At 34.4% G+C, this 13,253-nt stretch overlaps 1 protein-coding gene across 1 annotated transcript; it reads left to right on the top strand.

Annotated features, from left to right (window-relative positions):
• Positions 1–1,137: 1,137 nt before the first annotated feature.
• Positions 1,138–5,958, top strand: LOC142350510 (uncharacterized). The gene is made up of 7 exons (XM_075402360.1): positions 1,138–1,720; positions 2,129–2,264; positions 2,735–2,968; positions 3,543–3,809; positions 4,218–4,487; positions 4,872–5,119; positions 5,446–5,958. The coding sequence occupies exons 1-7, from the start codon at positions 1,259–1,261 to the stop codon at positions 5,956–5,958; spliced, it is 2,130 nt and encodes a 709-aa protein (XP_075258475.1). The 5' UTR covers positions 1,138–1,258.
• The last annotated feature ends 7,295 nt before the right edge of the window (positions 5,959–13,253 follow it).

The raw sequence follows: 13,253 nt of genomic DNA, 5'->3' as shown, positions 1-13,253 counted from the left end.
TTTTCCTTCCTCTAATATTATCGAAAACAGAACATGTGAGTGCAAATAACAACTATTTATGGATATATTGAAAACTGCTCCCAGACTTTGGAAAGCTGGTTCGACTCTGGAAAGTTGGTTAATATGCACTCGTCATCATATTGTAAAATACAAAAAAATGTATGAAAGTCAACAGACAATAACGTTAACAGAGAAAAATGCTGCAAAAAGCTATCCTTCAGAATTTTTCGTAGGCTGGCACTTTGGATTGGCTGATTTGATTTTGACAATTTGAGTACTGTACTGTACTTCGACAAAAGAAATCTCAGCAATAACTAAACAGCGTTTCTCTCTGATGACAAAAAATAATTGAAAAAAAGTGGTTGACTCTCGTCTTGTTTACTTTGTGCTGAGCTATTTGACTGACGACACGGAATTCAAACAAAATATTATGCTTTTTTCAAACTCTTCGCAAGAAAAATCATATTACGATATTATGATGAAAATTTTGATTTTGACGCTCAAGTTGCCATATTTAGACAAAAAATCTTCTTTGACAACAAAACAGTCTTTCACATTGAGTGTGTGCAAGTCTTAAATGTGAAGTGGTGATTGATTTTGCATACTGGCAAATGCATTGTAATTTTTTCACTAAATCAAAAAGATACGCAGAATAATTCAAAATAATCAAAACAATTTAAATATTGCCCTGTAATAATTATTTTTGATAAATAAAACAAGATCGGAAATCTATTAGGATTGTTAGGATCTATTCTAGTACATTTATGAAAAAATATGGCACGTGCATTTGGGGGTACGGCAGTAAGGTGGGAAGGGGGGCACAAAAGGTGAAGATCCATGCATTCTCCATTCTGCAAATACTACTTAATAGGTGTTTGAAACTTGGACAGACTTTTCAACTCTGAGCTCTAAAAATCTCATATTTGCGAACAAAGACCGTTGCTTAACTTGTTCGGGGACCTCAATTTGAGAAGTTCTTCACCGCTGAATTTCAAGAACCGAGCTATTTTACAACATATCGCCAGCATCAATAAGAGACCGCGAATATAAAAAAACCACACCTATTGAAAATTCTCGCAGTTAAAGTTTCTTGAATTGAAAAAAAAGCGTTCTCAATGAAAATTTTAATTACTATCGCGTAAAATTGTACACAACCGATAAACACGTGCATTTGTTACTGCTTTATCGCTTGAGATTTACAATCTGGTTATAACTATGAAACTATAGACAAAAATTTTAGCGATCGCTAAGTTTTATAATGGCTCAAAAGTCTAAAAAATCACACTATGTGTTTGATAGATACATTCGAACGCCACAACCGGGGTCAACAACCGCTGAAGGTTTTCCAGAAGATGGCGAAATTCAGAACCTTAGCATTATCCAACAAGAGCCCGATGGAGAAATTATCCCCGAAAATCAGCCAATCAAAAACGAGGATCATGAACAACCTCTTCAACGAACTGTTTCAATGTCCTTGGCTGAAAATGACGATCATGTCGCAGAACATTCTAGAACGTCTGGTGACGTGACGAGAGTGCAATCAAGTGTTCATCCGGGTCAAAGAAGTTCAAAAAGTTCGCGAGTTGCGTCTAGCAGAGTTAAAAGTGCAAGAACTGTTTCGAAGCCACAATCCAGAGTTAGTTCAAAGCAGTCTTCGAAGCCTGGATCTGTTCAGAGTAAATCAAGAGATGGAAAAATTGTTTCAAGGGAGGGAAGTCAAGTAAGCAGCGCGTTATGTAACTATATGTTTTTGTCAAAAATTTCTAAATGATATTTTGATATTTGAGACACTAGACGATGCCTCGCCTGAAAAGACATAAGAAGTCTAGGACTAAGAGCAAAAAGTGGGGATAAATACTGACTTGTATTAGATGGTCGAGACTCAAATTTATTTAAATTCAACTCAGCTTTCCTTCAAGATTGGAGCCGAAGTCGTCTCGTGGGTCATTCAAACTTTAATCCAAATTTAATTTCTGAGTCAACCCAAATTCTGGTCTTAAACCAGTACTACACAGGACATCGTTCCCATTACAAGTTGGATATTTTTGAGAGACGAGATGTAGACAAGAGTTGCCCAGATGTTAAAAGCTGAAAACATTCAATCACTTTCCTCGATTAATTGTTTCAGCAACCAGCGTCCGACCTTGGTGACGTCAGCGGTGGGAGTCGGAGAGGGAAAGATGGGAGAAGTTTGAAGGATAGAATTCTGCAGTTCAGTGAGGACGAAGAAGAAAGCGGAGAAAGTGGAGCTGATGAATTTGACAGTAAGAGTTTTTTATCTGAATCCAGTAAGATGGCCTTGAAAAAAAATATGATTGAGATGCTATGGAAAAGCAATTCGGTACGTATGTAATTTTGTTCAAAGGTGGTAAAACTTTAAATTTATTTCAACTTTTTGATCGGAGTTTGTAAATAGCAGCAAAAAATGTTGTCAGGAATTTTATGTGACGCAAAGGTATTTTGCAGATTGTGAACCATGCGATTTGGAATTCCCGTCAACAACATCTCCATTATATCAAATTATTCAATATTGCTTTCATTTTATTTCAAACTTAAAATTATTAAACTTAATTAATATTAGGTAACTTTAGTAATTAGTCATCAAATTATTGGTAAATATAATTCAAAAATATTAAATGGTCAGCTTCTTGTTTTAAAAATTAAAAAAAAAATACCAAGAGATGACATCTTATGAAGTGAAAAGTGAATTGTTTCGAATAATTCTTTTCCAAAGGTGATTATGAAAATTGGGACGAATCAGCCAGCAGCACATTCGCCCCGCGAGGATCCACCCGTGAACGAATAGAGCAACTTCGGGTAGACTCCGGAACCCAACTGTCTTTTGTGCCCAAATTCATAACAGCAGCCGAGGCTGTCCTTCCAGGCACCGACAGTGATTACGACACAGATTTGGAACTGGAAGACGTACATGCAAAACTGGAAAAAGGAATCCAGAATATATATGAAGGTAGGGATAATGGTGACAATAAATAAACAATTTCAAATAAATAAACAAATAAACAAGGGAGAAATACAAAAGATGAAACTTAGCTATTTAAAAGAATTAGAAAAACCCACCTCAGTCGTGCGAATGATTGGTTTGATAATATTTTTTAGTAAATTCTTGAATTATTTGCATGTATGTATAGATCCAACGTATAAAAGATCCGTGAAATTTGATTTTGCATTTTATGAGAAATGTGTTTTTTTATTTGACTATTCTATTTATAAAAATCGAAACTGAAGAATTTTTTAGAGGCAGTTTTTATTTTTAAAAATTTTATAAATTAACAATTAACTTGGTTGCCATGGCTATGTTTATCAAAACAGCAGATCAACAGTTTAATAAAGAAATTGCTTATGAAAATTATTACGAAACTTGAAGCATTTAAATGATCGATTAGCTTGCATTTTATAGCGATTTACCTCAGGGCCAATTTAATACAGTTAAATACTGTAGATAATTTAAACATTTAAAAAGAATGTTTCTGTTTGAGTTTTTCAGCCTTTAAATTAAATTATTTTCCTCAGTTTCTTAAAAGGTACTGGCCGAACAATATACGAAGCCTCATGCAAAACTGAAGGCGTAGTCCCGATATCATACATAATAGAACGATTGACTGACAGATGTGTGACTATGCGACATCATTATATGAACGACAAGGAGGCCATTTGTCTGGCTAATGGCTTGAAACACAACACAATGACAGAAGAACTGGACCTTGTTGACAACGGAATCGGGACCACAGGAGGTCGGGCATTTGCGGAGATGGCGGTCAAGAATAAGTTCATACTTCGACTGAATTTAGGGATGTGTTTCTTTTTCTTAAATGACTTCTAAGTTTTCTATGTGAAAATCTCAAAATATGATAGAATATTGCTTCTTAATTGATGTGGTCAGTTTTTCTACGCCAAATTTAGAAAGTCCTCTAGTCTAGACCTGGAATTATGGAAAACCTATCAATTGCTGGTCGGGGTGTAAATAATAAATTAAATTAGACCCTAATTAAAATCGAGGCTATTTCTTTTCACGGGTCGAGAAAAAACCTTTTCATAGGCATTTTGGGTCGATTGTGGTCTTTTCATGGGGTAGGCAAAAGTCTTTTCATAAGTTTTTTTTGCTATTCGGAATTTTTAAAAACTTTCTTCTGCTTCTGTTCATAAATAAAAAAAAATTGTAGAAAATCATAAAAAGAAGAAACACAGAACTATTTAAGCTCAAAACAAACTCGGAAACGATGGTGTATATCCCTTCTACAGAGCACTTGAACGACACGACAATTTGCAGGCTCTCGTATTACGTAATAACGGTCTCACACGAACAGGAATGAAAGAATTCTGCAAGGCGTTGAAGCTCAACAATGGACTGCAAGTTCTGGACGTTTCAGAGAACCTACTCGAGTCCCAAAGTGCCTTGTTGATTATTGAGGCGTTGATGCAAAATTTGTCTGTTTTTGATCTGAACTTAGCATGGAATCGGATTCAAGGTTAGAGACATGAAAGAAAAGTACAATTCCCATATAGGTCACAAATTTTAACTCACTCTTTTAAATTTCTTGTAAATTGTCACTCAATAAAAACGGTTGAAAAAAAGATAAGTTAAATTTTTTTCACTAATAACAGGAGCAATCTGTTGTAAAAAAATAACAATAATAACAAAAAAAATAGTAAAAAAAAGATATGGAAAAAATAAAGGCATCGCAGAATTGGAAATTAAGAGAATGTGTGATGACAGTTTGAGAATTCGAATAAGGATTTACTATTATTAAATTGAGCTGTGATTAAAAATACCCAGCGACCAGTCGAAACTGATATTTGTTTGATTGGGTATTGAGTATTGATGTGAACAAATGTCCTTTTGTATTTCACAGGTGACAAAGTGTGGAGACTTCTGGCTAAAATGTTGAGAGCGAACAACACTTTGGAAATATTCAATTTTGCCAAAAATGGAACAGGGGACAGGTTTTTCAGTCTGACCTTCAAACAGTGGAAGAAACAAGGAGGAATCAAAATGCTGGATGTCAGTGAGAACAGGTTGACAATGCTGGCTATTAAGAAGTTCTCACTGGCTCTGACTAAGAATACAACACTAGAATACCTGCGATTAGGTGGAAATCAGGTTAACATACAATTTTCTCCTGGGAACTTTTAGAAGATTTTCTCGGCCATTTTTTAACTTATTCTGCCAAGGTCAATTTGGGATTCGAAACCCAACATTTCAATGAAATCAATTTACTAATGAATATGAAAAGAGTGATTTGTGTGATTTGAATTCCTTTTTGGTTATCTCTTCTGTAATTTGCAACTTTTTGTATCTTATACGTACAAAAACTGGATATTTAGTTATAGAATGCACCTATTTATATTGTGTCTTTTATAGGTTATGGAAAGTAAATATAGTAATTCTCTGAGGATAAAAATCTGAATGTTTTTGATAATTTTTAGGTTGGTGATGACGGAATCGTCTGGCTGCTCAAGAAAGTCCTCAACAAAAACATGACAATTAAAGTCCTCAGCATCGAAAACATCCGAATTTCAAACGAAATGATGAAAACGATAGCCGAACTCCAAACCGATAATGATCGATTCATCATAATTTACGGCAATGGACGTGACATTAGTTCACACGTTATGGCTATTATTGACAAACTCGTAAATTACATGAACGTGAACGAAATTCCACCGCTGGATCTGTACTTCCAGAAACCATCGAAATTAATGGTTCCGTCATCGATAAACAAAGTTGAGTTAGATGAATTGGATAAGCTGAAAATAAGCTCTGTGCTTCATCGGCTAAAGTTGCTCAACATCAACTTTAACGATGACCAGATAAGGAAGTTGCTTCTATATATGGAAGTGGATAGCGTGACTGACATCAGCAAGATGTTGTTCACTAAGCCGACTACCAGGAATCACTTTTTAAAATTTAACTTTGAAAATCGGTTCCACAAAAGCTGAAAATTGGTTCAAAAAGAAAAAAAAACTGTTTCAATAATAGGTCAAAGTAATCGACCTAATTGAGAGGTCGGCCAGTTACAAAAGACAGGTGCTCGACCGAAATTGGCTATGAAAAGATTCTAGCTGGACGCATGAAAAGACTATTGCGCAATCATTACGTCATGACCAGGGTCCGCCACCGCACAAATTAGATAGCCCCCCAAAAAAATTTTTGCTGTGTTTTATTAAAAAAGAACTTCTCAACATTGCTCAACCTCAAACTTTATTGGAAAATCAAAGATCAGTGGCCTTGCATGTTTAGACAGGGTGGCGGCCTGGTTTTTTTATTGTTATTAAAACAGAAAAACGATCATTTAAATTTCGCAATAAACATCGCAAATAAAATTAAGATAGGAAAAGCAGAATAATAACTGATTCCTGGAAAAATCCTTTCAGCGATTCCGATGAAGAAGCGTCTGACGAACTGTTCTCTCTAAATGCGTGGGAACCCAAAATGCATCGATGGCTCGAGAAACAATTCAAACTTCTAACAGCTATGGAAATAGCTGATTTCAGCTGGAACTTTTACAGATACGCGTCGTATTTGAGAGCTAAAATGACACCAACTCGAGAACAGCAAAACGAACTGCTAGATTCGAAAGTGTTGAAGTTCCTAACTCTTCGAGAAATCACCAAAAAATTTAAATAATAAAAATTTCGACTGAAATTGGCAATTTTTTGGTCTTTTCTGTTAACCTGTCTTGAGCAATGGGTACTAACAAAAAATGCTATCACTTAATTTGTAAGTAGTTGCATATGTATCCAGGTGTGTGGGTATTTTGGTTAATGGGGGGGGGGGGGGTCATTGACAGAAAAGATCCAAAATTCCTATTTCAGCTGTAGATTATCTTACAAATTGCCTTACAAACAATTTGATCAGAGGCCGAGTAATAATGTTTATATAATAGTACCAACAAACTTTTCAAGTCTCAAATGAGCAAAGAGCCCTAAACAGGACTGCAAGGATATCTTGTAAAATCTTGCAATATGGAAAAGTATCTGTTGAGACCAGTTTTGGCTTCCCGGCTCGAGGATTTGGGTGAATTTTTGTAAGAAAAGCGGTGATTGCGGTGAATGCGTTGAAAAAAAAAACATTTCACTGCACTTCTTATAAAAATTCACCGCGATATTCACCGCACTTCTTACAAAAAAGTGCGCATTTGCTCTCCAACGTTCACTGAACCTGATTTAAATTCTAAAGAAATATCGTAGAAGTACATGACAGTTGGAGCAGGGGAATAAAAAGTTGAAGGCATGCAGTAGGTAAGAATTTCGAACCCGTATACGGAAGCTTCTTTTTTGTAAGAATACTGAGAACACGGTGAAAACAATTTTTTTCACCGCATTTCTTACAAAAATTCACTGCCAAACCTCGACATGGGTTCTATTCAGCCATTTATTGCAAAAAGCAATAGGTAAAGTGGTCTCGTTTTATTTAACGTTCCACTTCATCAAAATAGTGAGCAGAGAACAAAGAAGCTAATCTTTTGATATAAAATGATGGGATCCTTTCCGTTTGTGACCCCCCCCCCCCGCTTAGTGGGTACAAAATATTTGCAAACACCAGACGCACATGCTATATTTTTACACAATATTTTACCATTTAATGACACGTGCACTGTTATGGGGGGTGCTTAACCAACTGGGGGAGGGGGCAAAAACAGAAAAGATCCAAATGATGATTGTTTCATTAAATTGATTAGTTTCTGATTGCTAAGAGAGCTAACAATAAATTTTTTCCATTAAAATAAACGCCAAAACAATTTAACAGATATCAATTAAAGAGATGAAGAATTTTTTAGTTTGCTAGTCGCACATTTCTGGAAAATGTAACATCAAGAGCATCACACTTTTACAATTTCATAGCAGAATATTACTCAATGAATTATATTAACAGACAAATTATTTTAAAAACAACCTGATTTTCTTCTTAATTTTTTTACAACTCCTTCATAATCAGTGAAAAAGTCGAGACAAATCTTGCGAAAAAATTTATACACTATGATACCAAAAATTAACGTACACCAAGAGAATTTTTCAATAAAGCGCCAAAAACATCAAGTAGTACACTATTTTGGGTTCAAATCAGTTCTCTATTAAAAGGTAATTAACCTTTCAGTTTTGTAATATCTAGTAAACAGTTTGTAAAGTGTTAACGAAACTTTCTAACGGCTTTTGATCCAAATTTCTGACATTTTTTGTTCACAATTATTTCGCAATTGCACATAAAGTCTGCATTGGATTCAAATTGCTACTATATGCTGACCGTTTCAGTAGCTCCCGCTACTTTTCTTAGAAGATTTTAATGCCAATCTTTGTTTTATGTACAGAAGCATCACCTTGTTGAAAAAAATTGTTTTGAAAACGCTTTTTTCGTAAGTTTTCAAAATTTCAAAGTAAGCTACAGATTTTAGCTTGTTTGATCTTCCAACCAACAGTGTCTGTATATCACTATTCTGATTGTATTCCATATCGAAAGAAAAAATAGTGCTTGTCCAAACTCCGATTTTCTGTTTTTTGGCAAGAAATCTTGCTCCCTTTCTCCGAAGAATTCGAACAATTCCTTCCACGGAAATGCCTTGATCATGTATCATTTCTGCTATAGTTTGTATGCATGCTCCTAATCTGCTACTAATCTTGAGCCAAGATGCTTTTGTTTTTCTACTATAAAAATTGGTCATTCAGCATTGCAACAGTGAGGAGCACAGTGAGAAAAACAAAGCAGTTTTACGGCTTTTTTCTGTGTTAGCGGAGAAAACGGAGTAAAACCCGTGCTACGCTTACAAATTGCTCACGTTTGTTCACGCCTTGAAGCAAATCAAACGTTTTGGGCAACAAAACAGATTGAAGAATATTGAAAAAGTGATTTTCAATTTCTAGATTGGCATTTGTACCACTAAATTGACACAAAAAAAGATAGTTCTCCTTTTTCCCAAACTTTGATATGCCAGGTTTCAGAGAACAATTGATAGAGTTAATGTTCCAAGTTTCCTTGTGATACAGAAAATGTTAGAGAGGGGAGCTGAGAAACTAGTTCAAAGGAAAACGCTGAAACGAATTGGAACAACTCAAGTTCACTAATCGAACGATTGATTATTTTGTAGCGTCAGAAGTCTGATACTGCTTTTGTTCAAGTATGAATAGCTTTAATAGAATTCAACAAAGGATGAAGAAAGCGTTCAGGTCATTTGATTGGTCATTTGAAGTCGAAACAAACATTCCATAAGAGGGGAGTTATTGTCGTAGTTCATAGCAGCCTTTTGAACAGATTTCATTGATTGCGAGCTTTTTTACGCTCTGATTCCGATAGTTGCCAGGAGAGAACAACACGCCACGGTTGTTATGTGGTATCTTTGTTTTAGAAGGCTTAGAATAACTCAGATAGAATAGGGGAGTTCAAATTAGCGTAACGAAGCCAGAGAGGACTGAATTTATTGTGAAGTGAAGTGGGTCATTCATGAGATGGAAGATAGAGCACCGAGAGCCAAGAACGACAGATTTCTGACGTTGATATTAGAGAGAAATCTTTAATTGATTGATTCAGTTGAGATTTTATGATCTTTCAATAAATTCGAAACTGATTGATTAAATTGAATTACAATTCAGTGCCTAAAATCTGCCTGATTCATTCCTGAATTGTTTACCTTTTCCAGTGATTTATCTCAATCAACAATTGAGAAATTTAGTTGATTCCAAGCCAGGGACAGAGCAAAATCAGGGCAATGTGAGTAATCTTTGAAGAAAACCTTTCTACCAAAAAAAGCTGTCGTGTTAGTATTTCGGGTGATAGTGTTTCCCCGACTATTAACCTGTCCTAAATACAAAATTCTACACGATTGAATAGCACAGAATGAGCTATACGTAGTTTTTTGTTACCATAGTGTGCATCCAACACAGTCCGGCACTCCGTTCAATCGAATACAAATAAACAGAGTTTATTCAATAGAATTTTATTTCCCACAATACTGGAAAATAATTGAAACAGTACGACTATTGTGCAATTTAAAGAGGTGCAAAAACACTTGAAAGTTCAAAGAAGAGAAAATGGGTTCACTAAGACCGTTGAACTTTGTTCCTAAAATTAGCTCTAAATATATCGACTGAAACATTAGTAACTGACAAAAAGAAACCGCTCTCAAAAAATACGGTGAAGTCAGACACACTATTTATCAGCCGGTCCTCGCTCTCCTGCTTTCTAAAGTTTGTGATTGGAAAGAATTTTGAGAAAAACGGCATATTTATTTTGAGAAAAACTTTTCCTATCAAACCGTCGCTGTATTTAATCTTATTGATTATTGCAAGCAACATAAATCGCAGAAGCTGGGTTTTTTCTAATAATCCTAAAGTACGGGGTGAAAAACTCAATGTATTCAAAACCAGAAATACAGGAAGGGAATACGCAAAAGTTCTCGAAATATGGAACTGAGCATGTTGAAAGTTTTCAAATGATGTCCTGAAGTGGATTTAAGGAATACTATACTTCTGTGTTTTAACTTTAACGTTTCTTAAGCGTTTTGTTTCAATTTAGAGGTATATGTTCAGCTGGCTGGTTAACGAAACAAATAGTTGCTCACAAAACAAGTGTGGTACGATATGAAAACACAATTTTATCAATACATTTAAAGAACACTAAAATTTAACCCCCGAAGCAGTTTTGCTGCTGTTATCAATACAATATTGGTCTGTCCTATCCTTGAAATTTGTCTTCACTTATTCGCGTGATTATTTTGAACTTTCGAATTTTTGAAATTTTTTATCTAATTATCGTAATGAAAATCATTTTACTGAGAACTACCAAAAATTAGAAATTATAGAAACGAAATTAAAACTTCTTTAAATGTAAAAAATTTTTTTTAGTTGTTTGAAATTCATTCAAAAATTTTTCGAGATGCACTATTTTAGATTTTAAAACGACAAGTTGAAAATTTAAAACTATTGACTAACGTCTGCGCCAGTATAGCCTGAGAATTCAATAAGACACGTATGCTCATAGTTTTTTGAAACCTAAAAATTATAAAGAAAAGAAATCGAAGAAAACTAAAGCTAATCTTTCCGAACAAAACAATTATTTTTCATATATTTTAACACAATACGCTGCTGATTGCAAAGAAAAATGTTTTAAAATGACATCTATTGGATGAAAACAATATAAACGAATACTTTTTAAAAACTTATTACAAACTAAACTTTTTTCCTATAATTTTTCAAATAAGCACCAAAAATCCAGACAGCTCAGCAGAAAAAATTTAGGCGGACTATTTTTTTTGTCTTAAGCGGACTGATCAAAATATGCATACATGCAAGTTGTATTCCGATTAATATCCTTCGGGTGAGTTCCACTGGTTTTAATAATAAAAGGATATCTTATCTTTTTTTATGATGAAGCCACACCTAATCTGTTTATAGCTTTATTTGAACAGCTGGGGCTTCTAATTTCTTAGGATGAAATTTGTCCTTTCAAACTTTTTATATACTTTTGGATTTTTTCCTGATATGCGGTTCTCCAGATTACGGTCCACTCCCCACAATGATGTCAGTTCTTTTATTTTGTGATTACTCATTGCAATTTTCTTCGCAGTTTCTTTTTTAATTTTTATTATTTCACACTTCATTATTTGGATCTTTATCGTTTGTGCCCCCTCAGCTTAGTGCGCGCATATTATTTGCACCCCCCCCCCCCCAGACTCACGTGCCACATTTTTACATGCTGATTTATTATGTAATGACAAGTGCTCTGGATCTGATGGGGGCGGGCAAAAAACGTACTGGGGGGCACAAGCGGAAAAGATCCCTTCATTTTTTCTCTTTCATTTTGAGGTCCCAAGACTTCATTTTTTCAGCTCAATGGCCTACGGAATTTACATACGTAATTATAAAAAGAAATTGAAATTTTTTTGCTGCGTTCCCATCCTCATTTATCACCTTATCTAAAAATAGAGTGCGCAACAAGTTCCTTTGCTTTAAAATTGTTAAAGTTTAGTTATTCTAAAGTGCAACTTAGTTTTTAAAAAATTGTTCCAAGTAATTTCAAATCTCTTCCAGAATTTGCTATTTTTCGCGGTTATTCTGTCATAAGAGTTATTCTATCATTACTAGTATTCAAAACTTTTTGACAGGTGCTTAAGTTTGATCATTATCCCTACTTGTTTTTCTATTTCAATTTGGCGCAACGAGGGCCCTAAGACAGGAATGTTTTTGTATGAGATTTTCCTACTTTTCATTTGCTTCAACGAAAATCAGTAGCTTAAGCAGCCATATTTAACTCTTCCTCAAATCAGTTTTATTGATAATAATTTGCTTCGCTTTGTTTTGATTTCGCTAAACAGGATATCACTTCGCTTTATGTGTTTAACCTAATTGTTTGGTTTTTTTTAATAAACAATAAAAAAATTCTCTTGAATTAAATTGAGCCAGGAATTCTGTCAACAAGTTTTTTTCAACTCTTTAAAATGCAAGGATGGACCTGTAGCGTAGTGTTTTTCTTCAACAAAGAGATCTTTTTGTGATACCTCTGCTTGTCAGTTTTTAATCTCATTACTTGAAGTCAATTTGATTTCTAAATGCTAGTTTCATTTACTTGTTCTTTTTTGGAAATGCATCTAAGCAGACTTTGCACAGAAACAAAATGGCAGAACGCTGTACTGTTTTTCTGGCTGAGTATACAGCCACAATTAGACCAGTTTGGACAAATGACACAAAATCAGTTTGTTTTAGTGTATAATAATAATGCAGCGTTTGAGAAACAAAATGTCGTGGCTAAAAATAAAAACGAAATCTCGTGGCCATTCTGAAAAACTTTCATTGAATGGAGAGAGCGTGAAACAAGCTTCTTTCTGCGGTGTACTTTTGAAGAATTTTTTTTGCGTTTTGATTATCAAGAAAAAGCATGGAAAATCAAAAACTGTTATAAAAGTTCTGAATTTTCTATAATTGATTTTTTTCTATTACAACTATCTGCATTTGAAAAACAGCTAGTACTCATAAATTAATGGTGAATTGGGACTCAATCAAAAAGAAAACAAAACTGTCGAAGTACTAAAGTTTCGAAGTACTAGTTCATCCGTTTTTGTTAAAATTATATGCAAAAATGGATGAACTAATAAAACAAATCAGTCAATTACACAAAACAATTGGGACAACTGGTTTGCGTTGGTATCATAGCAGATATATTTCGTTAGTAGTTTTAACAAAAAATTTGCAATTGAAGATTTTTTTCTGGAGTTTTATTTCCTATGAACACCCTATCCTTCTCTTTC

Source organism: Convolutriloba macropyga, chromosome 12, assembly GCF_964194025.1.
Source record: "Convolutriloba macropyga chromosome 12, txConMacr16.3, whole genome shotgun sequence".
NCBI classification, from domain to species: domain Eukaryota; kingdom Metazoa; phylum Xenacoelomorpha; order Acoela; family Convolutidae; genus Convolutriloba; species Convolutriloba macropyga.
Note: the sequence above shows the minus strand (reverse complement) of the source record. Positions and strands in the feature narration are given on the sequence as shown.